At 45.4% G+C, this 26,201-nt stretch overlaps 2 protein-coding genes across 2 annotated transcripts in view; both read right to left on the bottom strand.

The window, feature by feature from the left end:
- The window catches only part of MRPS6 (mitochondrial ribosomal protein S6), a 62,152-nt gene extending 35,951 nt beyond the window's left edge, over positions 1 to 26,201 (bottom strand). Inside the window, exon 1 of the mRNA XM_087818468.1 lies at positions 26,087 to 26,201. Coding sequence (XP_087674594.1) covers positions 26,087 to 26,131 — 45 coding nt within the window. The 5' untranslated portion in view covers positions 26,132 to 26,201. The remainder of the gene's footprint in view (positions 1 to 26,086) is intronic.
- On the bottom strand, positions 1,179 to 26,189 carry SLC5A3 (solute carrier family 5 member 3). The gene is made up of 2 exons (XM_087818466.1): positions 26,087 to 26,189; positions 1,179 to 5,328 (listed from the first exon to the last, which is right to left on the bottom strand). The coding sequence occupies exon 2, from the start codon at positions 4,988 to 4,990 to the stop codon at positions 2,834 to 2,836; it is 2,157 nt and encodes a 718-aa protein (XP_087674592.1). The 5' UTR covers positions 4,991 to 5,328; positions 26,087 to 26,189; the 3' UTR covers positions 1,179 to 2,833.

Below are 26,201 nucleotides of genomic sequence, written 5' to 3'. Positions count from 1 at the left end.
CATTAACAGCAGCTAAGAACATTGTCTCCACCTGTGAAGACCAGAGTCCTCACCTCATTTTGACTCTCAACTATTTTAGTCACTATTACTCTTAGCTTGAGCCAATATAAAAATATATACATGTTAATGTCTAGAGAGCAATATCATTTAGGACCCATTTAGTTAGTGTGAAGAATGAACACTGTTGCTATCTGAAGAGACCACATATCATTCCATGAACATCCATTCTAATGAAATCTAGACCGAAGAATGAACCCCTGAAATGAAGCTGCTGTCAGCAATTCACATCCTTTCAAGCACATTATCTACTGCTGAGAAGCAACAAGGACAAGCTTCAGGGACTTCAGTCTAAATAAAGTGATGTTTACACTGCTAAGAATAAACAATCCTCATGGATATGCTAATAGTCATTCCTTATTTACAGGCATTAGTACTATAAACTTGACCTACTGCTATATACACACAAATAGACACAAGATGAAGCATTTTCCATATTATACTAAGACGACAGCAGAGAGAAGGTGGGGGGACCCTAATACTTCAAACTATGAGGACTCAAAATAAAGGGGTGGGGGAATCTACATAAACACCACCTACTCACTGACGCTGTAAGTAAAAAGGGTGAGAAGGCTGCCCAGCCAGCACGGCAATCCTCACTGCTGAGAGACACAGCAGTGTGGTCAAAGAAAATTTAGTTCCTACGACTGAATGCCAATTTGAAAATCTAAGATCCTATTATTTCCCCAAATACCAAAAGGTTGTCTCAAAAGAGGAACAGTTCTTTCAGTAAAGGACAAACCATAAACAAACCTGGTTGTATGGACACCTGATTGTTCTTCCCAGTGACTTTGCAACCTTGGACATGTCACAGCCTCAGCCTCCATATAAGGGAAGGAAGGAGGGTCCCAATTTATTTGGCCCCCAACTCATAAACCGTAACAATGAAACTGAGAAAAAAATTCTACAAGGCACTGTAAACTCTCAAAAACCATGCTATTCACGCAAGTTATTTTTTCATCTACAGACTCAGTCCATCTGGAAGCCGCCTGGAGAAGGGAAGACATTAAGCTACCCGGTAATTTTTAAATCAACTTTAAACTAATCAAGTCCATCATTAATGAAACTGGTTTAGAGAGTACAAAAAATTCAAAGTCATTAGGACTGAGTTTTTATTCAAAATCTACAAAAGTACCTAAAAAAGTAATAATTTTCCCTAAAGAATATAAGCTTAATAAAATCATGCAATTTAAAAAGTATCAGAGAGTACAGAAAAGTCAAAGAAAGCAGATACACAATTAGTTTCCTTCATCTGTCATGGAGCTGGAAAAAGGGTGCTGCGCACAGACACAGAACTACATCATCTGCAGAGCTTCCCTCTAACATCCTCTGCAGAACCCTTGTCCTCGCGAGGGGGGTCAGCCCGGGAACGTAGACTCCCATCTACGAAGGCTGCAACTGTGTACCAGGCCATGTCAAGATAAGGGGTCCTATAACCGCACAAGTCCTGCAACATCCTCCAGAAAACACGCTGCTAAACCCAGAGCTCCTGCTCGTGGCACCTCTCGCACATGCTATCTCCATTCTATAAGGACACACTGGCAATCCACCCACAGCAAAGCATGCTGAGCTTTCTGTTACTGACTGCCAGTTTGCATTCAAACATCCTCATGCTGTGAGTCACTTAACTTTTTAAGCAAAAATGTAGAGGCTGGGTACAGATGGTAAGTCTTTTGAAAAGGTATATCAAGAAAAAGACTTATCAAGGATACAATATGATCTCAGAATTAAATTTTCCCTCTAAAAACGCAAGTTTGATATATCATGATCTAATCCAGCAGGGCAACCCAGCACAAAAGCAGTGTCCACTTTTCTTCCAATTTCTGGACTATCTTCCAACTGGATCTACTTGGGAAGGCAACTGGCTAATAAAGAATGTTTCCAAATGACAAGAACACATCTAGAGAACTAGTGGAGTATAAGCAACCACCTGTTTAGCATAAGTTGATCCAACAATGCATAGGGCCTGTGTGATTCCCAGACAAAATAAACCACCTTAATTTAGTCAATGCATGTGGAGATCATCAGCAATGTTCTCCCCCACAATCATTAACAAGACAATCATGACACATAACTTTATCAGGACGGATTTGGTGCTCATTTGAGTACGGTGCACTGAAACTTCAAAGCAGGAAGAAAGGAACGGGAACACTTTCCCCCAACATTGCATATGCTGGTGGTGCGAGAACAGCTACAAGACAGTCTTCCTTTCTCCCGGCCATCAGAATCCACAGGCTCATGCTCAAGCAACGAACCTGGCAACTAACTAACTTGTCCTGAAACAAGTACCTCACTAGCACATTAGTTAGATTTTCAGTACATAATTGATTATACAATGTCTACAAATTCAGTTTTTTTAAATGGTAGTAGGGATTACAGAGACAGAAAAAAACTCTGAAATGAGAAAGTCTTCTGCTTCAGGTTAGGAAGATCGACCAGGACCTGGCAGTGCCAACAGTACACTTTTTTGTGGTATCTCAGCATATATCTGCTCTACATGTTCTATGAGAATAATTGGTCTTACTTTGGTATGAAAAATTTTAAACCACATTTGCACAATTCAGTCTATTAAACAAGTTTTGCTTCATTTAGGTTGAAAATTTACTTTCATCCGTCTCTGGGAAAATAAAGTCTTGCAAACAGATGATGTTCTGCTAAGTAAAATTTGGCTAAAACCTACAGCGTAAACAATGCCTGAGAGATGCAACGGTTACGTAAGTTTTTTTTCAAAGACCAGTATTTTCTTAAGTTAGTGTCTCATCATATCCTTAAAAGCTCATAAGGAGAAATAAACAAACATGAAAATTCCAAGTGAACACACGGCAACAAGCCCAATGTTCAGTATCAGTCTCACTTGGGGAGGCTCCTCCAGCATCTGCAAGCAGACGGCTTCTTCCTCCATCAGGTCTCTGAGGCTCCTCTTGCTGAGGCTCTTACTCTTAAAGCCACAAAACCAATCTATTAACTGCCAGCACCGGCTTCCGTCCTCGGTTTCTTTCTTTCTCTCCTTCTCACCCATGAGCGCTGCTTGCCCATTGGAATAAGCGTCTACTGGTGTTTCTGCCTCTGAATGACCTAAGGAAGCCACTGGGTTGCCCTCCTCTCTGCAGGTCACCAAGAGATTAACATCTTCAGGCTGAAGGCCCTTAATGCTCTCTTCAGATTTCCCATTGGGAATGACGTGGTTGACGGCCTCACTATTCTCACTGCATCTCAGGATGCTCTTCTCCTGCATTTTGTAGGGTTCATCTTTCTGTGAGCAGCCTTCCTCCACTACCACGGTCTTCTTAGACCAAAAGGTGGTGGTACGAATCTGTTCCTTCGCGGGAGGTGGCGTGAGAAGGCTAACAATTACAGTAATAAGTCCTGTGACCCAAAACAGTGCTGTGGCCACATACATGTAATGAATGTCTTTGATGAAGCCTGGCCTGTCGTCAGGTTGGTCACATTCTGGGGCCCGGTAGGCAAAGGCTAGTGTCAAACGAACTGCTCCAAGAACAAAGCCAGCCACTCCGCCATAAAAAGCCCCTTGTTCATTGCAGCGCTTCCAGAAAATTGCCAGAAGGAACAGGGCCGCAACGGGGGGCGTCAGGTAATCTGCTACCTCTTGAATGTAAAGGTACATCTGGCCCCCTTGCATCTCCACGATGATTGGCACCCACGCAATGCTGATCACCACCATGAAAGCCACAAATATCCTCCCCACAATCATCAGCTCCCGGGAGCTTGCACTCTTGCGGATGAGCTTGTACACATCGAGGGTAAATATGGTGCTGGCACTGTTAAAGATAGAGTCCAGGTCGCTCATCAGAGCTGCGATCATCACGGCCATCATCAGGCCACGGAGGCCCACGGGAACCAGCTGCATCACCAGGCGCGGGTAGGCGATGTTAGAACACCCGGCTCTGCTTCCACACACCTGCACGCAGTGCTCAGGGTTGATGCAAGCTATATCGTCGGCGAACAGTATCCTGGAAATCATGCCCGGGACCACAATGATAAACATCGGCAGAAGCTTCAAGAAGCCAGCCATCAGAGTGGAGCCCTTGGCGTGCGCAATGTTCTTGGCGGCCAGCACCCTCTGCACGATGACTTGGTCGGCGCACCAGTACCACACTGACGCCGGCGTCTGCCCGAGGACGAACCCGGGCCAAGGCACATCCTCATCCGTTGGGCTCCGCAACATTTTCAGCGCATCCTTCTTAGGGTGGACATTACAAGAGTTTGTGTTGGAAAGGTTGTACGTCAGCAAGATGGAAGTGACATTGGGCGAGGCCAACATGTACCTTCTCTTAACTTCCTCAAACCCGCCAACCTCCATCATGCTGATGATCATAAGCGTGAGGGCCCCAACGATCATGAGCAGAGCCTGCAGGGTGTCTGTGTAGATCACTGCAACAAGGCCTCCGGTGACGGTCAGCAAGGCGGTCATGCCAATGAGCAGGATGACAGACACATAGAGGTTCCAACCCAAAGACTCCTGGATAAAGAGGGCACCTGAATACAGATCCACCGAGAGCTTGGTGAAGATATAGAGAATCAGAGACAAGGCTGCAAAATAGACCTGAATCCTATGGCCACCAAATCGCTTGGACAAGTATTCAGGCATGGTATACACCCCTGACCGGATGTAAATCGGGATGAAAACCCATCCCAGAAGTTGCAAAAGCAGTAAGGCATTGAATTCCCACGCACCTACTGCAAATCCACTGGCAGCTCCAGATCCCGCCAGCCCAATGAAGTGCTCACTCCCAATGTTGCTCACAAACAGAGAGGCACCAACCGCTACCCAGTTCATAGAGCGCCCGGCCAGGAAGTATCCGCTCACGGTGCTTCTATTAGATTTCCACATGGCAAAGAAACCAATGCATAGGACCAGGATAAAATACAGGGCCACTATGGCAATGTCTGCCGTCTCCAGTACAGCCCTCATTTTGGTAACTTTGTGAATAAAGGTGTCCAATGACAGAAGCGTCCAGCTTTTTATTTACTCATTAGTAACCCAGCCAAGTCTGTACACCATACGTGAACTGGACTACACAGAGCAACAGAGCAGGTCAAAGTCTTTGTCCTTTGGTTTGCTGTCTTGATGGTGGTGGTTGTGATAAACTTTGAAGGAGACAGTTTAAATTTTCCTCCGCTTCTTAATTGGGATTGAGAACTTAGCTCGTACTCTTAATCCACTCTCCACAAGACCATCAGCATTTACTCAGGTGCTGGAGGAGAAATTCTGAGTTGCAGCTAAGTCTAGTGAAGCCTACTGTACCAACCCTGCAAGGCAGCAAAGACAAAAGACAAAGATTGAATTAGAGGAAGGTCTCACCAAGCGTTGAGGACACGTTCAGTCTAGCAAACGGCGCGACAAGACATTCTTTATAAAAAGACACAACTTTTAAAATATACTTTGTTTCACCAGGAAAAAGCAATCTATACTATCACAGCTGATACTGAGAGTCAGTGAAAATATTTATCATTTTGAGCTAAGAACAAAAATTCATCAACCTCGTAATTAAATGGCCTAACTTCTCTAGCAATTAACTGTCTACCGTGGCCTTGCCCCTTCTTTCTTACTGTGGTGTCTCAGACTGGAACAGGCACCAAGATCTGAAAGCACCTTAAAAAGGGAAAAAAGCACTAATTATTCATAAAGAGCACCAAACGAATCTTCAAATACTGTGGATCCCATGAGTAACATGACAGCCAGTTAAGTTTCTGGAGGGGACAGGTGGTTCTTCCTGGGTGTTACCATCTACCCCAAACAGAAAACCAAGGACTGCTTATCTGTGCAAACCTAATGCTGTAAAATTTCCTAGATTCCTACTGAAAGTGTACATCTGTGCTAATTACCATACAGGAACCCAGAAATTGTGAGATGACACCTGCCCTAAAGGGAAAAAAGACATTCGACACACACACAAAGCAGGAACATAAAATTTATAAAACAACCCTAAAATTTTATTCTTCTGATAGAAGACACCGATTTAAAAAAAAAAAGTTCAAGAGACTCTGAGCGGGTAAAAGGGCTGCAGGTTTGATGTTGTTGAGAATTTTTTTCTTTTAATGCTTCCTGTTGAAAAGTAGAGAAAGCAAGGAGAGGAGGGAGCAGGAGAGAGTTTTCTGGAAGACTGGAAAATAATTTCATTTTTATTGTATCTTCCAAATCTCAACAAAACAGACATTTATCAACCATTAGACATAAATCATCTTCAGTCAGAGAATCAGGTATTTTTCAGCCTGGATTAAGGAAATCACTCTGCAAACACATTTACATTTACTTCAAATCAGGTGTATGAATCTGATGGTTTTTCTCCTGGAAAAGAGACAAATTCTGATTCTTCCAAGTTAATTATCATTGTAGCCGACAGAGCAACATGAAAAACATTGTTATTCAAACAATGGCTTCCCCATGCTAAGGCAAACTCAGAGTGAAATGTTCTACGCCTGACAAAGCACATGCTTTGTGACAAATCTAGGCGTCTTCCTTAAAAATCAAGAGCAAACTAAGTCCTATAAATGATACTAAAACTACCTCTTTTCAAAACTGTTCAAAACAGACCATAGTACTAAAAACTAAAACACACACCTTTCACTGGCTAGGGAAGAAGCTGGAAATACTGCCTCACGCCAGATGCCGAATTAGGTAACAGGTCTGATTCATAAAGCTGCCAGACCGAAATGCCTTGATCCCATCCTCACGCCTTTTTTAAGCACAAAACACTACAATAATTATACGAAGAAAAATGATAAAAATCCTTCCTCCTAAAAGTCAGTGTCAATAGTGAATGACTGTCATAAATAAAACTGCCATCAACAAAAGCTGAAAGAGCACTAAAAGCTGGGATTTGTATCACTTCATACTTGCCAAAATCCTGAAGGTGGTCAGATTTCTTTGACTACTACCCCCCCCACCTCCCAAAAAATTTGTTTCTTAAAAAAAATACTTGGGCATATTTTAGAAAGAACCACCTAATTTTTAATAGAGTCTAATCAGATGACCAATAAGCATTAGTTATTTAGAAGGGTGCCTCAGGGTGAGGGTCAGGTCCCTAATTACAATGAGAACTGCTGCTGGCAGTTAGGAAACCTGCCTTCACATCCGGGCTGTACCTCGGCCTGTGTTTCAACTCACAGAGAACCTCGCTCCCTGCTCAGAGGGCCTTTCAGCTGTCACTCTTCTCAGGGTGGTGGCAGGAGACCCTGTGTTTCCAAGAAGGAACCAACGCCCGGGTGGTTTCTGTCTGGAGGGCGCTGGGTGGGATGTCTCGTAGCAGCCCCTGCGCCGGCAGCTGTTGGGAGTGAACGAGCCGAGCCCCTGCTTTCCTGCCCCCATGAAGCTCTGCTGGCACCAGGACTGTTCCCGCCAAGCGGCCTGTCCAGCCAGACGCCTCGCCGCCTGCTTCCCGGGGTCGCGGGCTCCCCGAGTGAGGGGGCGCTGGTCTCCCCTCGCTTCTCTGAGGAGCCGCGCTGCCCGGGGCGGGGGCGGCAGGGCCAGCCAGGGCTGCTTAGCGCTTCCCGCCTGGTCTTCCTCACGCTCTTCAGAAGCCACTGCCGACAGGCCCGGCTGGGCACCATGCTGGTCTGTGGGAAGGGTTAAGATTTTTCCAATTTAAACAAAAAACACCAGAGACCAGCACCTGGTAAAGACTGAAAAAGGGAAAACAAAACAAAACAACCCAAAAATAGGTCAATTTAGTTCATAGAAAAACAGAATATTGTGATAGTTCACATGCTGAACTTCAGACCTTTAGGAGATACAGTGTGCGTTCCTTAAAAATGGCTCCAGATAAAAAATACAATGTAAGTTTTACATATTTTTTCCCTTCTTTTTAAAGCAGCAAACATTTCTACAACAAAACAGCTGTGCCTAGCTATGGAGGTGGGGGACTGCTTCTATATTAAAGTGAGGGGCTACTTGCATACGAGCTACTTTTGCACAGAGGCCACAGGTCACTCCGTTCACGTGGAGTCAGCCTAGTGCTCAGGGCATCGCAAACTGAAGTTTTGCTTTTGAAACTTTCCAGGAACTTTTTCTCCCCCAAATATTTTCTGCATTTGGTTGAATCTGGGAAGGCAAAACCTATGGAGGGCTGACTATAAAATGAACCCTATCCAGGGTTCCTTTATTTTTAGAAACAATAAACATGGAAAATTGTTTTCCTTCAGCTAAAATGAAGCTTTTTACTTGTTTTTTATTTCTAGGATTAAACTGGTTCACAGTTCAAGTAAATCTCCAGTGAGGAATGTGGGGCAATGGGTATAGTACTAAGTACTGGTTCCTTGGCAGTACATTTTTGAGGAAACTATTTCTATAGTGAGAGTAATATCTGTTGAATGTATAAAGAACGGTCCCCTAGTGGCAATGGACAGAACAAACTTAGCCAAATACTGAACAGAGAGGTGTTTTGAAACAGCAGACCTGTCTCCCACTCTCAAAGGCTTCCTTCCCAGGAAGTAATGTTTTACTGATAATTTTCCACAAAATTAGAATACAACTTTGGTACCCTTTCAGATACTCGCATGAATTAAATTACAACTGAAGAATTAATCCAAACAGAGAAATACACATTTGCTATGTCTGAACAACTGGAAGGGGAAAACAGGTAAGACCAAATTTAAATCACCTATTAAATTCCTTCCGGTAATACAGCCAAATTATAATTAGTAACAATGACCAAATCCAACATCTTTCTTCTAATATCTAGGTCAACCATTTAATTTATCTTCCAAACTAGGGTACTATTCTGGGACCATGTATAAAATCCAGGACGTATGGCCACTCCCTACAACACAGGAGAGGACCGCCTGGCCCACGAAATCATCTGGTCTGGCCCTTACAAGGCAACTGCAGGTGGGACTTGAAATTCAGTAAATCTAGGAGCTTTTTCATAGCTAATTTTTAAGTTAATAATTTTGTTATGGCCCGTGAATGATGTTATAAATATCCAAATGGCCTTGGCAGAAAAAAGGTTCCCCACTCCTGCTCTACAAAGAAAGTCTGTCTTAAAAACCAGAGAACAAAAAAACACCTAAAGCCATCAGGGATCCAGGTCATAACAACTCCATCGAGGCACTTGGGCTAACAGTGACCCTAAAAGTGACCAAACAATAGCATTTTTAGCTCTGGAGGTGATTTAAAAACTATACACACTCAAAGGACAATCTGAGCAGGTCCAAAGCAGCTCTGTCAAAAACAGGCTTGCGAAGTCCTGCTCACCTTCTGATCCAATGAAAAATATTCACTTTACCAGCCAGTAATTTAAGGGCTATAGAGCATTTCTGAAAATTTATGAGAGTAGCTGGCATGGTCAAGAAAGCAGATGAGCCCTGAAGGGCTGGGGGTCCAGGCTCTGTCACCGCCTGACTGCGGGATTTTAGGCAGTAACAATGTGTGGGCCTCAACTGTCTCGCCTGTAAAACAGAACCACCGCCTAGCTCCTGACGGTTCAACACGGAACAGCTACCATGCGGAGGGGACACAACGCTGCCCCGTACAGCAGGCAGGTGCTCAATTAATGTCACTTCACCTTCAACTTGTAAAAACTAGAAGGGACAATACTGGCTTCTTTCAAATTAAACTGTCAACTAGACCCCAGGCACACCAGGGTCCTCACCACAGATAAAAGAACTAGATAAACTGGTGTCTTGCAGATACAGCTCCCTCACAAATATCTGAAGAGGCTCCCAGCCACCTCACTAACTATCAGTTCCTATTTACACCAACTTATTCAAGTAAAATACCCCCAAAAATTAATCCTATATAAAATTCTACTTACAGGCTTTTTACGTTTCACTTTTGTAATCTTGCTTCAAGATCCAGTAAAGCAAATCCCACTAGTGGAACAGAGGAGCGGTGCCTGGGACAGAGTATTACGCACTTAGACAGGACCTTCCTCAACCTTCCCTCACTTTAAAAATTAGAGCATGGACACGACAGTGGTCTATCAGTGGCACTAAAGCAAAATGAATGTCCCTGATACAACTGATACGAATTCCAGGCAATTTTAAATTACAAATGGAACTGAGGACAACACTATACAAAACGTTTATAGTGTCTCATTTCATACACAATACACATTCCCCAGATACACTCATTTAAACCTGCTCCCATCAGGTTAGAAGCCTGGCTTACAGTGTTTGGCCTGTTGTTTTTACAGACGTCTCAGAGAATGAAGACCGTGTGGGTGTGGGGCCAACTCTGAAGCTACTTTCATGTGGATGACACTGGACCATGAATGTGGGACAAACTCCAATAACCTATTTCTCTGAGAGATGAACTGGGAGAGCAACAGCACGCGGCCAGCGCTCCACGTGATCCCGATGACCGAGGTCTACGTTAACTCCTAACGGGAAGGATTCAACTCCTTGCTGACGGGCACAAGATAACTTAAGTGATTTTAAACACCTTGCTGACCAAAGTAGTGGGCTGTACCGGTGAGTTCTGGCTTGAAACAGCCGGTCAGCAAGGAGGCCCAGCACTGCCTGCTCATAAAGACTGGTTATCAAAGCCGTTACCAACAAGGGACTGAAAAATTAAAACCTGACACTTACTGACCTAAGCTGGCACCTTGTAGGTGCTGGGCCTACAGTGTTTGTGCATCACTTTAATCCTCACAACAGTCATGGGTCAATTCAGTTATTATGACCACTTTACAGGTGAGAAAACTGAACCAAGGAGCCGTATAAGCTGCGGGTGTCTGTGTTTACGACAGCAATGGCACTTGCATCTACGCAGCGTCCGCCCTCAGTCACCACACACTGCTACCTTCAATGAAAAGGACACTGTTAACAAAATAGACTACAAACAGCACAGAGGACAAAATTCTACTCATGTGTTTACGTACGATGCTATGTAAATGGATATACGTATGGAGAAAAGTAAAGAGGCTCAAAACAAGAAGTCGTTCCAGGCACTGGGTTCTTAGGTTAGTAAACACATTGAGCAGAAAACCTTGACGAGTTAGCTCGAAGACCAGGGCTTACCCAGGTCCTCACTCTTCAAGGCCAAGGCTTTGGCCTTCATTCTCTTTCTTAGTAAAAAATTAAGTCTCCAACTCTCTTTTACACCTGACTTTGCTACCAGGGGCTATGTGAACCCATCCAGGCCCATCCTTCCCTGCCTTCTAAGACATTAGGTTAAAAGAACTGGCGTACGTGAGCCACAGATGAAGAGCTCTCGCAGTGAAACCTACGGACCACTGTTCTCACTGCATGAGGTGTTTGAGCCCACCTGTCCTTTCGCCTGGGAGTATAACTAATTTGACCTGTGCCCCTTCACCCTCTGAGAATGGCAACTCCCTGCTCACAGCGGCTCAAGCCAGAGTGCCAACTGCCCTCGCTCGGCCTGCCCGCTCTCCCCAGCCCACACAATCAGTCCTGTTGGCTCCACCTCAAAAACCCAGGACCAGGCCACTTGCCATCTCCACAGCTCGCACCCAGGTCCTAACTGCCCCAGCCTCTCGGCCCACTGCAGGCACTGACTTACATGCAGCCATGGCCCCTTCATTCACAAAGCATGCGGTACCAACCCCCCTCAGGGCCTGGGCACCGCTGCTTCCTCGCAGGGCACAGCCAGATTTCACCTGACCTGCTCCTCTTTAAATCTTTGCTCAAAAGTAACTTACCTGACACCTCGATTCCTCCTTGCCCTGCTGTATTTTCCATAGCACTCAACACCCTCTAGCTATAAAACTCACTTGTGTTTGGTCTCCCCACTGCCAGCCTGTAAACTCCGTGAGGGCAGATCCTTGTCTGTGTTGTTCACCTACATGGTCTGTGTCAGGATCACACAGCCAGTGCTCACATGTTTGTTCAATAAATCAGTCAAATTCCAACAACTAAGTACCTGACCAACAGTCTTAAACTTCCAAGACCCTACACTATCATCCACAGTGGGCTTCTAAGTTTTAAAACAATAAGAGATGGCAGATTGAGAGGCCAAGGAGTAGAGCACTTCCTCCCCCACCAAAGTGATGGGCAATCTCAAACACCCCAACGAGGGTGTGTGGAGTGACCACGAGGCACATCAACCTAGGCAAGCATGCCCTTGTTCAGATAAAAATCTCAATGGGCTGTGATGCAGTAAAATCTGTATCTAGAGCCATCTCAGCCCAACTACCCACCGTATGGATGGCCCGCTTGTACTAGCTCCACTTCAGAACATGCTCCAGATATTTCCACTGCAATTGTCACATCCACCTCAGTGAGCAATGACAGGTGCAGACCTTCCTCACACGGTGGTTATTTCCATACTGCGGTCATTTCCAGGCAGTCAGAAAGGCAGGTCAGTGTGGGCAAGTAGACTTCCTTTCAGCCCACTCTACATAGGTCCAAGCGTCCTGCTGATGCTGACTTAAGAAGACCTCTCCCTTCTCTACCTCTCCACTACATCTGAAGAGTTAAACGTTCCCAGGAGACAGAAAAGGTTACTATAATATCTATTATTTACCAACATTAGTGCCAGGAACCATTTTTACACTACATGGTATCAGCTCATTCAATCCTCACACACATCCCAGGAGGTAGACAGGATAATTATCCCCAATTTACAGGTGATAAAACTGAGGACACCAGAGGATCACTAAGGGAATCCAGAAACGTGCTCTGTGAAGTCAAGGTGAAGAATATTCTTTCAACACTCTCCAGGAAGATATACATAAACAAGTAGAAATAAACATGTCAGAAAAACTCTAGCTAATCAATACAGAAGGAACGATGCAATTAGACCACCACCCTCTGGACCCCTAACAAACTGATGGCCCTAGGCAATGCTTACCACCTTTTATGCTTACATAAAAGGCTGACTGGGGGGGGGGCTTTAGAATGGATAGATGACAATGCCTGCACCCATCAACAATTAATCTTATCTCTTAAGGGAAGACCTAGGTGCCTCCTGATGGGAGGGTGCACCCAGAAGCGCTTATGCACTCCTGCAAAACACCACAACCCGAATCTAATCAAATTTTTCTACCTTCTAGTTTACAGAAAATACCAAGAACAGAAGAACAATAAACACCAGGAAATGGAAAACCAAATTCAAAGAGAGGAAGGGAGGGGAGCTATTCCAGTCATGCGCCTGGGTGAGGATAGGTTCTGAGAAATGCCTCGTCGGGCACACATCAGAGAGGCCCTTACGCACCGGACGGCCGGGCCACTACACACCCAGGCTGCCTGGTGTCCCACTGTCGTGTGCGCAGTGTCACTGACCGAGACGTCCTTCCCTTGCGCTCGACTGTACAAGTAAAACACTTAATAAGCCACCGGTCTGGACCTTGTCTGGGTTCAGATTCAAGCAAACCAACTGCGGAGAAACAGCGAGACCATGCGGGGAATCTGAACGTGGATTAGACGTTAGGGGCTGCGTAAAGGCACTATGGCTCTTTCAAAAAGGCCTGATCTTTCAGACACGTACTCAATCTTTACAGGTGAAATTCTATATCTGCATCTGCTTTACAGCAACCCAGCAATAACTGATTCAGAATCCTCAGCAGATGCTAAAACCAGTGGAAGACTGAGGAGAAAACAATATTGCCTCAAGTTTACCACTCCACAAATCACACCTTCCACAGGAGGAAAGGTGTTTGCCATGAGCAGCCTGACGGTGTCCCCCCTAAAATCAGCAGCGGGACAAACCGACAGGCCTCCTGGTCTGATCCACTCACACCCCTGTAATAATCCTGCCCATAGGGTCTCACCGATGAGAAAGCAACCAGACAAATCCAGACTGAGGGCTTCTGCCCCCGTGGGTGCAGACTCGGCGGCGGGCGGCTGTCATTACTGACAACCGCGTGAGGACTGCTCTGGACCAAGGAGGCTCAACAGCCAGGCGTGGTCCTTCCCTGAACCCTGGGTCCAAGAACCGGAACAGCAACAAACTTGACCGTAAGTCAAACGCCTTGTAACAGCGCTGAACCCGTGCCAGTCTCAGGGCGATGCCTGTTCTGTCAGGACGGAGGCCCTGCGCCAGGGGAGGCACGCGGGTGAGAAAGGACGGATGGGTAATTCTAACAACTAGCGGTCCAGGCAAAGGCCTATAGGTGTTCATCAGACCGTTCCCGCAACTCTTCTAAAGGTTTATATATTTAAAGTTAAAAAAATATGAAATAATCCAGCAAAAACGGAGGGGGGATGGAGGTGAGGCAAGGTTGGCAAACGCTGATTCACTGTCAAGCAGGGTGACGGAGTTTCCCTGAACGGTCTTCTTTTACGTACGCCCAGGTCTACATCTCAACTCTTACGTAAAATGGGAAAAACATGTACCTCACAGCAACATAATCAAGGGAAGTCACTAGATAAGAAAGTCCTGTGGGGAAAATTCCGCGCTGGACAATTACCACGCACCGCGGTCCTCTCAGGAGAGGCTCCCTGAGGACGCAGAGCCAGGCCTGCCTGCCGCCCCCGGCCTCAGCATGTGCTCGGCCCGCCCGCCCGCGGCACGGCTGTGCCCGCGCTCCCCCTCGGGCCGCTGCCTCACCCAAGCCCTCCAATGAAAATGAAGTGTGCCAGTTTCTGCCCCCTTAGCCTATCATTTCTCTTCACAGCATCTGCTGGCTTGTCCCCTTCCTAGAACGTGGCCTCCCCCAAAGCTGGAACTTTGCTTACAGGTTACCCCATGTCCCCAAACGCACGCCAGGCTGGCACCCGGCAGGCACTCACACGGCTATGAGCCGCCGCCCGCCCCGCAGCGGGCGCCTCTCCCGATCCAAGGGCAGCTCCAGCTCGGCGCTTACTGAGCTGCTGGGTGACCCTGGGCACCTTTCTGCTTGTTTTTTCGTTTGTAAAACGAAGATCACACTATCTAACCCTTCAGATGACAGAACACACACAGCCCTGCTTAAACCAGCACCAGGAATCAGGTTTACAGGCTGTAAGGTTTATGGAGGCAGAACCTCCAACCAGGTCAACTTTGTGGTTCACCTTCACATCTTCTGTTCTCACCCTACTTGGTTCCAATTTCATGTTCCTAGAAAAACCATTCCTAGAACAGATACCAGAGTTTTGGCTTTTCCATGTGACTGAGGCCAGAAAATGTAAACAGCAGAGTCTTCCTGGCAGACCAGATTTCAGTCCTCCAAGGAGGCCAAGTCATAAATAAAAGATCCTGAAACTGGGATATTTCAAGCATAGGTTGGAAAATTTTAAAACTGTCTAATTTTCCCCAAGGCTCAGGGACTATAAGATTTTCAAGAAGTAAAATATAACTCCACATTAATAGGGTAACTTTGTCAGTATTTGGGAGAGCTAGTAGAAATTATGGTCTGCAGTGAACCCAAGAAGTGAACATAAAACTGAGGCATGGCATTGTAGATTACAAAACACAGCTAAATTTTTTCTTGTATTTCAAAGACAGGACAAGTAGGTTGGTATAAAATTACAGAGAAATGGGATCAGAACTTCTTTCATGGATATCAAACATAGGTCTTGAAATTACAGCTTCCAATTATTCCAACCTAATCAGATAAACTAATTAATAAAGAAAATGATATTAGGAAGAAAATGATATTTTCTTCACGTTCATCTTCTTACACTGAACTTGGAAAAACTCCTCGCTGTCAGTCCACAGGTGAGAATGGCATTCCTGAGGCCAACAGTGCCATCAGTCTTCCAGACTTAAGACCATCCCTGACGGAAATGTGGTGCCTCAGGTTATCAAGACAGCATACTTCACACAATTGCTTTCCCATATAAATGCTAACAAAACAGAAGATAAACAGTTCACGAGCCAAAAAATAACATCAAAACAGCCTACTACTGAGTCATATATTTACCTAGCGGGTTCAAGCGGTTTTTAAAAAGGACACTTAAATACACCTTTCCTATACCATCTGCCTGGCAAAGATCATACCCCAAAATCTGGCTTTTTACTCAACAACAGAAACTCACCTTTAAATCTGAATCTAAAGCAGTACTGAATGATGTTTTATATTCATAATGTGCACACAGGGCATCTGAACGGGCAGGCATCTGGTTCTCCACCCTTCTGGCAGAAGGCAGGCTGCACTGGGGTTCCCACACAAGGCGCCTCCCGGCACCGAGTGAGACCCAGGCGCAGCCAGTGATGGCTATGAGCATTTCCCCACACTGGACTATACACATCCACAGCAATCCGGCTGCTACGGCTGTACTTGGGATTCTTCACCTGACAAACTAGAGCACTTTAACAGCCAGGATAGGGGTCACGGAGAATGCTTTAAAAACTTAACTCCAAACAGGGACAAAACCAGAATTCATTCTGGGGTAGAAGTAGGCAAACGCCAGTTTATGAGCACTGAGGGTTCCAGGTCAAGACTTTGTTCTGTTAGGTCCATGCTTTCTCCCGCAATTTCATTTTAAAACTCTGGTCCACACCAACCTCTAACTGAAGTGGGTAGGAGTTCCCTTAACTAGGGAACTGCAATTGCAGTAAAAATGATTGGGGGCCAAGGAGACAGAAGAAACCAATGTACCTGGACTTGGAAAGGTAGGATGAACAAACTGACCTGAGTTCTTTATTTGTGATCTGCTGTTACGTATCTGGAATGAGTGGGAAAGTGAGAAAGACAAAATGGGAAAGTCAGTCAAGGTAATAATAGCTTGGCTTCCATTCTATGAAAACACGAAGTCTGGTCAAAACCAAAAGTATGTTGGCATCCCCGGTTCTACACCCTGTCCAGAAGAGCATCTAACTTTTTCCCACGGTAATACTTTTCTAAAACCAGGGGTCATATACTCTAATGTGAACTTCATAGACATACCCTGAGCAAAAAAATTTTACCCCCCTCAAAGAGGTTGGTATAAGCACCTGGACATCCAGAGAAAAAGGGGGAGTCCGACAGTTCACACTACATCATACTTCCAGAGCTCAAAGCAGTGAAGGACGTTTTAAAGGATGTTTTAAAGAACGCCTAAAACCAATGATCTAATCAGAAATTATAAGATGCTAGCTATATCTAACCAACAAATACATTTCATTTGGTCCATGGTGCTTATGTATTTTTGAATTAGTTGCCAACATCTTAAAAATCAGATTTCTTGTAAAATCTGAAGTTCTGGTTAGGAACAGGGTGGGAAAGGATGAGCTGGCCAGACCAGGCTCACCCCCCAGGTCAAGACCCGAGGATCAGGAAGCACAAGCGCACACACTCCCTTTCCCCGGCCACAGGCCCGCCTTGAACTAAAACACTCCAAACTATGACGAAGTAATCTAAGACTGATGACATCCATTCATACTTACCCAGTTTAAAATACAATCGTTAAAAAGACTTCAACACAATCCATTCCTGAGGAAGCTTTGTTAAACAGCTTTTATTAACTCATGAATACATTTACACTTCACTTTGCCATCTCCCAAGGAGAACGCAATGATGTAAAAGTCACGAGCATTGCTATTTTTCTTGGTCACACTTGCTTCATCTATTACACACTCATACACGCTTCTCAGTCTGCTTCACACGGTGCCCAATACCCTATGCCACCCAATATCCCACTACACAGCTTCAGAGTAAAATAACCAGATACAAAAAGTCACAAATTAAGTCTGAAATAAAGTTGGATTTGAAAGAATGACAGTAAAGTACGTATCAAAACATGCATACTCTCTTGTAAAAGGTTTTATTTGGGGCTTTCTGAATCGCAGGTACTCCTGGCTTACGAGACAATTACTAAAAAAATCAATTAAGCATGTTAATGAAATATATATATTCCAGCAACATTATAAAGTAAAATACTGTTTTATTTTAATTCCTTGATAAAAAATAAAATCTGTACCAATAGAAATGAAGCAAATCTTTTAGAATCACCAATTAAAAGGTGAAATGTAGTTTTTTAATACATTGCTGCATCAAAAGTGAAAAGTAAACTAGTAACTGAAAATACCATGTAGCAGCAGAAATCAGTCAGGTTCTATCATCTGCTCCATCTGTTGGTTCTACTGAAAAGTGGTCATCCTTAAAGCTTTAGCAGTTGTACAGCTGGCAATCAAACACTAAGTTAAAATACTGTTTTTCTCCCACAACTGCCTCTGGTCACCTGAGCACTCAGCCTATCTAAAGTGTGTAACTCTTTTCTTTAGATTTCCCCTATTCTTCATGTTTTCCAACCTTCTCTCCTAAAAACCACACTTAAGTCTTACTAAGTGCTGGCTATTTAAGGCGAGGCGGGCAGACGAGCTGAGCACAAAGCCCGGATGAGGAGTCCCAGCCCAGTGCCCGGCAACAGCCAGCGGCTGTTGAATCAATGACACACATCTGTCTGACATGGAGGTCGTTTTAAGTTGGTAGAGTTCATGGGATCCCTCATACATTCTACATCATGGAGATGCAAAAGCTTGCCCTTGCTTAATTAGCATGCAAGCTATTAGGTAGAACGGCTCATGTTCATTAATTCAAACATGTATTACGTACTATATTCCTGGTTTGACTCAGTCTCAGATTCTGATTAAAATAACTTACATAAAAGAAATTCATCTTTAGGAGTCTCTTCATCAAAACATATAAGTGGAAAACTAAGCAATAAAGTTCAGTAACTTGCCTGAGATCACAAAGCTAACTTTAACGACACACTGAACACCTACTGCCTCCAACGTCCTATTACCAACAGGCTACATCCCTAGGAGGCAGGCGCCAGGTCGTGACCCATCTCCAAAGCTCCTTCTTGGGTCCCATGCCAGTTGTTTACTCCAACATAACACAACAAGCAGTATCTTCATTAAGGACCTTACGTTCTTCTATTTATTTAGGATAACAAAAACCAGAGCACTCACTGAACCAGAAGCTTTCATATCCAAAAGTGATAGGGGAAAAGAGATTAAAGTTGAAGCAGAAAATCAAAAAAATCATACATACGTACCTTAAACATTTTACTTAAGTTTAACACATATTTGTACATTCACTTGCCAACTGTACTACGGGGCCGAAGCACCTGGAGAATGGGAGCAACGACGTGAAGTTCCTCGCAGACCGACGCTCCTTCTGCTTGGTCTACACATCTACAAATGCATCACCTCCAATTTCCATTTTCAGTAAGAAATCCTCGTTAAGCAGTCTACATACAGAGTCCTCCTGGACAACCTTTATTCTTCATCTCCAACTTTTACTTATTGCAGCCACATCTAATTCTACAGCCATTATTTTAGTGACTCACCTTTATCAAATCTTTCCAGAGAATCCAACTTGGCTTTCAGAGGGGGGGGAGGGGAAGTCTGCACTCACTTTAACAGTTGATATTTCAATTGTAAAAACAAGGTCACCTGCCATGAAACAGTGTTAGAAGCCAACACAACTTCCGGCAAACATAACTCGCCCAGTGCAAGCAAAGTGCACTGGCTTGAAAGCCGCTCGCTAGCACAGGAGGTCAGCAGGCTGCCTCACACCCAAGCACCGTCCGAGAGGTGCCAGTAACCCCGTAAGGCAGCTAAGTGTGCACGGACCTGATGTGCAGAGCAGAGGGCAGAGATGAAACAGACTTGACCCTCAAGAATGTATAATCTAGCAAAGGAAATAAGGAACAGTGACCAATTAACTGTAATACAAAGGAAGAGGCGATTCATGCGGAGACAGAAAACACCACGCAAGTCCAAAGGAGAGGCTATAGTGTGTACTGCAACGGGCAGGTCTCTGGCAGTCGTTTAAAATGAACTGAGGCGGGTGTTCATGGAGATGGTGGGGTAACGTGGAAAGGGAGGGCATTCCAAGAAAAGCAGCGGACACAAGCAGCCAAGAAAATGCGAGAGCATGGCACTGATGGGACCTGCAGCAGCTCTGTTTCCTCGGTACAGAGAATGAGACATTTAGAGGAAGTTGGGGGAAAAGGCTGGAGTCCAGTCAGAGGCAGCCTTGGAGGCCGGGTTTGTCTGAATGTCTCTTTTTAAAGAGACAGGTGTGCTGTAACTTAGCATTAGGGACACAATCAATTAGTGAAGGCAATGAAATAATCAGAAAGGCATCACTATACAATACTTTGTATCACTGCCCTGTTAAAAATTCATTTCAATTTAATCCTTTTAAAGTATCTCAAGAACCTATCTTTTCGCACTCCCAAGGGGCATATTTACAGGCGTTAACCCCTGAGCATCATGTTAGACCAGCTAAGAAACAGCAAGAATCAAGCAAGAACGGGTGGTTGTGTGGGACAGAGAGGAGACTGTACGGGATTGAGACTCAGGAACACGAAGGCTGGGATTTGTTCACACCCGGGTGACAGAAGACAGAGAACCCATAACCAGAAGTAGGACAAGTTTTGGGGTTGATAACTCATTAAATCTGAACCACATTGAGTTTGCAGTGCCCAGAGGACATCCAGGAGGCTATGACCAACACAGGTAAAGTACAAAATACCAGAATTCTTAGCTTGTTACCAAAAAAGGCAAGTCATCCATATGAAGGTCAAAGGCACAGAACATACAGAGGAGGGAAAGAAAGGAACCAAGGCAGAAATGTCAGAAACAGCACCATAAGAAGCTAAGAGAAATGCTGAACTGTGTCTGTACACTCTCAATCAGGGTCAGCAAATTTCTGTAAAGGACCAGAGTAAATATAAACAAATGAACGGGGTGATGTTCCAGGACACTGGTATTTATGAACTCTGACATTTAAATTTCACATAATTTTCACGTCATAAAATATTCTTTTGATTTTTTCCCCCTCAACTATTTAAAAATGTAAAACTCCTTTCTCAGCTCACAGGCCATACAAACCCAGGTAGCCTGTTAGGTTTGGCCTGTGAGCCACAGTTTGCCAACTCCTACTCTAAATTAGAGCAACAAGGATAAGTGAACTGGGGTAACTATTCCTTTCCAAAACGATGAAGGTATTTTTTCTTTAGATAAATTAACAACTTACCATTCATTCATTAAATTTGAATGATTTTCTTAAATTTGACTAATTCCTGCCCTGGTGGGGTGGCTCAGTTGGTTGGAGCGCCATTCCCCATACACCGAACGGTTACAGGTTCAATTCCCAGTCAGGTCACGGACCCGGGTTTCAGGTTCAATGCCCAGCTGGGGCGCCGATGGGAGGCAGCCGATGGATGTTTCTCTCCTGCTCTGTTCCCCTTCCTCTCTCTCTAAAATCAGTACAAAACATACCTTCAGGTGAGGGTTAAAAAAAATTTTATTTTTTTTATTAATTCCTTAAATCTGATTCCAAGAGACAACTATGTGTTGAGAATAATCCATTGCTTAAAAATACCGCCTTTCCCTAAAAAGAGGGACTCCTGGTCTGGAACAGAAAATTTACACTTGTACTACAATTACAGCAAAGGCACCGGTGAAAACAAACATTACCTCAGAGTCTGTCCCTCATTTCCTTCAAACTCTTCATTTTCTTTAATGCGATTTTACAATCTAAAGGTGAGAAGACTCAATAGCAGTCTGCATATAAATACCTAGATTTAAAAACCTATAAACATCAGTGCCGAACGTGTGAGTCATCAGTAACAATTAAGGAAAAAAATCAGCGCAGAACGTCACCTGGTGACAGGCATTCTTCTCAAATACAAACCATGCTGGTGAGGAAGGACTCCTACCCCCAAGCCACTCCTTGTACCTCGGCCGTAGCTCAGGGGCAGGAACAGGATTCCTTCTTCAATCACTCGCTGCAGCAACAGGCTGTAACCCAAGAAAACTTGAATACCAAATGAAAGTTAACATTGTCCACAAAGCTCAAGTTTCTCATTACTGGATAAGTATTTTAAGTTGCCCGGTTTCAAGCAGACAAAACACAAAGGGTGATTATTAAAGATACATGCTAAGCCCACGAGAAGGAAAAAAGACTGACCCAGCCGTCTGACGGCCAGAACAAAGATGTTTCCATCTGAACTTTTGTCTGTCACCACCTGGGAGCAGAAATGTCACCATTTCCCAGCCATCGAACGCTGCCAGTCGAGTAAGCTACAGTGAGCTAGGCTCGGCCAGTCCCACATTTGAGGTCATTAGCACCCTACAAGTCAAAAGGTGTCTAAAATGCAAACATTTTGTAGTTACTGCTTTCAGAACTTGGATACAACTCTAGAACAAATACAAAACTTTTGCCACCTTTCCTAATCAAAAAGGCTTGAGCTGAAAAGTAGAAGTGACTCTTCCCCACACAATGAGAAAATGTGCTGTTGGAACTGGGATATCACTACAGTTCGACTTCGGGACTTATAACACCCAGGTGGTGAATTAAGCTCAGATTATATCATAAACCTCTCTGTCTACAAAAAACTATTTCAACGAGCTATCTTAAAATTTAAAACATAATCTGCTTTTCAACATTAAAAGTAAATGAGGAATATTAAACATAACTTGTGAAATACTTTAAAGAACTTAAGATTTCCAAAGTAGGTATCTGCTCTTTTAGTCCTACTAGAAAAACATATACCAGAGGGTATATAAATGCTATTTTACTGGGCACACATGCATTCATTTAGCAATTAAGCTAGTTATTACTTAAACCATTAACCTTTAATTCTTCATGTAAAAATTCGGGTAGCTTGAGAAGGCTCAGGAAAAAGTATTTTCCCAGGGCTTACACAGTTCCAAATATGCCACCTCTGGGCAAATGTAACGAAACATGGTAATTGAAATGCTCCTAAACTAAGCCGCCAGAGAACGAAGTGCTCTGTATAGATCTTTCACCTCACAACCCGCTTCCTGAACCCATTCCCAGCGTAAAAACTGCCCACAGTTTAGTGTTCCCTAGGTTCCCTGCACAGTAGGTGGCTCTATCATCCACGTATTGGCAACTCGGTCTTTTACGTGGCTGAACTTAAATACAGTAACACCCTTTAAAAGCTGAGTTCAAAGTGAAATCAAAGGACATCGGCCCTTTTCTCAGACATTACCCACCAAATACATGACCCCCTCCTGTCTACATGAAGGTTCCCATTGCAAGCAGACGGGGCTGGAGAGAGAACTTGCCATCTCACAGGCACCCACTTTTTCAGTTGTTAGAAAAGGTCTTCCACACGCTGAACTGAGACCCCTGAACCTGCGGCCTGTGCTCTTCTCTGTAGCTACCTCCTTCCACCCTTGAATACGCCTCTTCCGATGCTATCTGACACAGACAGGGATAACAATACTTTCCAAATTTTTTCTTTTGGAGGCTCCTCTATAAATATGGTCTAAGACTGGTCTAAGCAAAGACCTGTTTCCCAACACCCACTATTTACTGTGTCCAGTTTCAGAATGTAGCCCCACTTTTACTCACCCTTCATGCTACATTAAAAGTTGGGGGAAAGTAGAAATGACACTTCTATATCCACCCATTAAAATAAAATTTAAGCTAAATGGCACCGGCAAATAAATTCCTCCTTGGGTGGAGCTGGTCTCTACACTCGTGAATGCACAAAGGTGGAGGGGCAACAGCAGCAGAGACTGCGAAAGACGGCATTGGAACTTCTACGTGGCCGACAGACACAACTGCAGCTTCAATAAGAGCTCATTATCTGTACTACGCCCTAAAATCTTTCAATGGGGACCCCCACAAGTGACTGTGCTACAACACTGTGAGTCTTCAACACGAGAGATGTGGTGAGAGCCTCAACATAGTGTCTGCGTTTTACATTTAAAAACTCTCATATTTACACTCAGGTATAAGAAGTCCAGTACGGGTCAAAGGAAATAAAGCAATGGGGGAGAGGAGTAATACACTCCCAAAGAGACTAGGAAGGCTCTTCAGGTCTACAGAGTACCCCAGAAAAGAAACAGAAAAGCACCTCTGGGCATCCAAGGCTGGAAAAACTCCAGTCTCTCAACTTCCAATTCCGTTCTAAGAGTTGTCTAACATAGCCTATTTCCTCAGCTCCAAGACATATACATGATCTGGGGAAGGGTGGTGGGGAATAAGCCATCACGTCAAAGCAGTATGCTGTAAGAGGTATTTTAGAATCGAAAAACATGCAGCTCCAAATGGAGGAGCTACAATAGGCTTCCCACGGCGGGATCACAAAGTGCTGCAGATTAAAACGGAGCCTTCCCAGGCCTCCCAAGGTGTGCAAGCTTACAGTGGCATTCTGCATTAAATAAACGTAGTGTTAACTTTTTCCATTCATTTTCCCCCAAATATTGATCCTATTTTAGAATTCTATTTTCCTAAACTGAAAGCAAAATTGTCCAGGAGCAGCAAGTCTTTGTGTTTAACATTTACCACTTACTTAAAAATGTTTTGTAAACAAAAAAATGAAAAGTTTTTTGTTGTTGTTCAATCTTACTTTATTTAGGTCAAGGAACTCTTCAACACTAGTTCACATTGTTACAATGTCCTATCAGTGGTCAGGGGGGCCTCCTCCTCCAGGGAGGCATTCACCCTGATTGCGCGTTAAGGTTTTTCCCTACAGCCCTCCTGTGAGAATTTCAAGGAAGGTACTGAATTACCATTTTAACCAAACTGTACCATGTGGTTTTTATCTAAACCAGGGTGTAAAAAAAAATGTATGCTCCACATACAATAGCATACAAAACAAAATAAAAAAACTGGATAGAAGAACAAACACATTAGCCTGCTAAAGGAAATACATTTAATATACTTGCAGGCATGTTAACCAATGCACTTGGCAGCTATGCTAAATACAAAGAGCCTCAAGTTCTCACTTCAAAGGTTTATGGAACATGCCCATACCCTGACTCTCCAGTGATCACCTGTTTCCTCCTTAAAACAAGGTAAAACAAAAGAAATTTCAATAACCGCATTTCTCAGGTCGTATGGTATCTCCTAAAAAGCACAGGTAAAATTTAGAAGGGCTTAAACAATCCCCATGTCGTTAAAAATGTTGCCTTTCCAATCACGTGCTCTGTTTTTCACTGTTCTATTCTCTGTAAGCAGTGCCTCCAAGTATGGGGGACGGAGGGCCAAGAAGGGGGGAAGGCCCCAGGGGCTCAACACCACCATCTGAGCTTCTCCCCAGTTCTGGGGTATCCAGCTTGGGGACACCGTGGCACGCGCCACCAGGCTCGCCAGACCTGATCAGGAGGCAGCGGTGTCCTCTCCGCCTTGCAGCGTGCAAAGAATGTAGCCATCTCCTAACGCCCTGCGCTTGCTACTGTTTCCATAGAGCCTCGACCACGATCCAGGCTTAAGTTCAAGCGAACTTCGCAATACCTGCTCCTCAAAATTGCCCCAAAACGTGATTCAAACATAAAATGTGCCCAGGTCTCTAGCGCTGTAGGAAGCTATGCTTCCAAAGTTCAGGCGTAGTGATTTTTTTATTATACCTGGAAAGAGGAGGGAAAAAAAAAAAAAAAAAATCACACAGCATACACCACACTCTACGTTACCGAATTCACGGAAGAACGGGGCTTTCAGCGCCGGCTCGCGGGACACCTGCCCCCGCACGGGGGGGGGCGGGGGGGCGAAGGGCTGCCTCCAGGCCGCGGGCCGTCCTCGCCGCACCGTTACCTGCGGGAACGGGCTGCAGGTGCGCTTTTCACGCCTCCGAACCTCCCGTCCCCTCCCTCAAGCTCAATCAAAAGCAGGGGCGGAAAGCTCCTTCCGGAGGGCGCAAAAAAGGTCGCAACTTGGATGAATGAACCTGGGCTAAGGGCACCGGGAGCAGGACCGTCGCTGAAGTCAGAAAAAGAGAAGTCGAGGTTTTTAACGGGAGGGCGGTGCGGGGCGGCCGTGGTCCGGGCAACTGCGCGACACGCTGCGGGAGCTTTTATTGAGCGGACGGTTCCGGGCGGCCGGCAGGCGCGAGCGGCGGCGGAGGCGGGGCGCAGGCGGGCGGCGGCGGCGCCGGGCTCAAGGCAGCTTCGCGACGACGGGAGCGGGGCCGACGCTGGCGCGTGTCCTCCCGGGGGCCTTCCACGGGCCCCGCGGCCCGCCCTGCCCCGGCCCCCGGCCCGCTGCCCGCGAGGCACACCCCCCCGCCGCCTCGCCCACGCGGGCACACCCCCGCCTCCCGCGCGCACGAGGCCTCCTGGCCCGCGGGCCTACACGCGCCCCTCGGCGCGGACGCCCGCCCCCCGCCCGGCCCCGGCCCCGGCCTCCCCCGGCCCTGCGGGAAGGGCGAGGGGCGGCGGCCTAGCGGCCGCGGGGCGCCCGCAGCGCAGGGCGGTTCTCGGGGGAAGGTCACTTACCCGCCGCATGGCTTTCAGGACCAAAGCCAGCTCGTAGCGGGGCATCCCCGGGCGCGGCGCGGCGCGGCGGCCGGGACGCCGAGGCGGAGCGCGGACCTGCGGCTGCCGGGCGGAA

Source organism: Miniopterus natalensis, chromosome 6 (genome assembly GCF_054644295.1).
Source record: "Miniopterus natalensis isolate mMinNat1 chromosome 6, mMinNat1.hap1, whole genome shotgun sequence".
NCBI classification, from domain to species: domain Eukaryota; kingdom Metazoa; phylum Chordata; class Mammalia; order Chiroptera; family Miniopteridae; genus Miniopterus; species Miniopterus natalensis.
The sequence above is the reverse complement of the archived record's forward strand: the minus strand, read 5'-3'. Positions and strand labels throughout refer to the sequence as shown.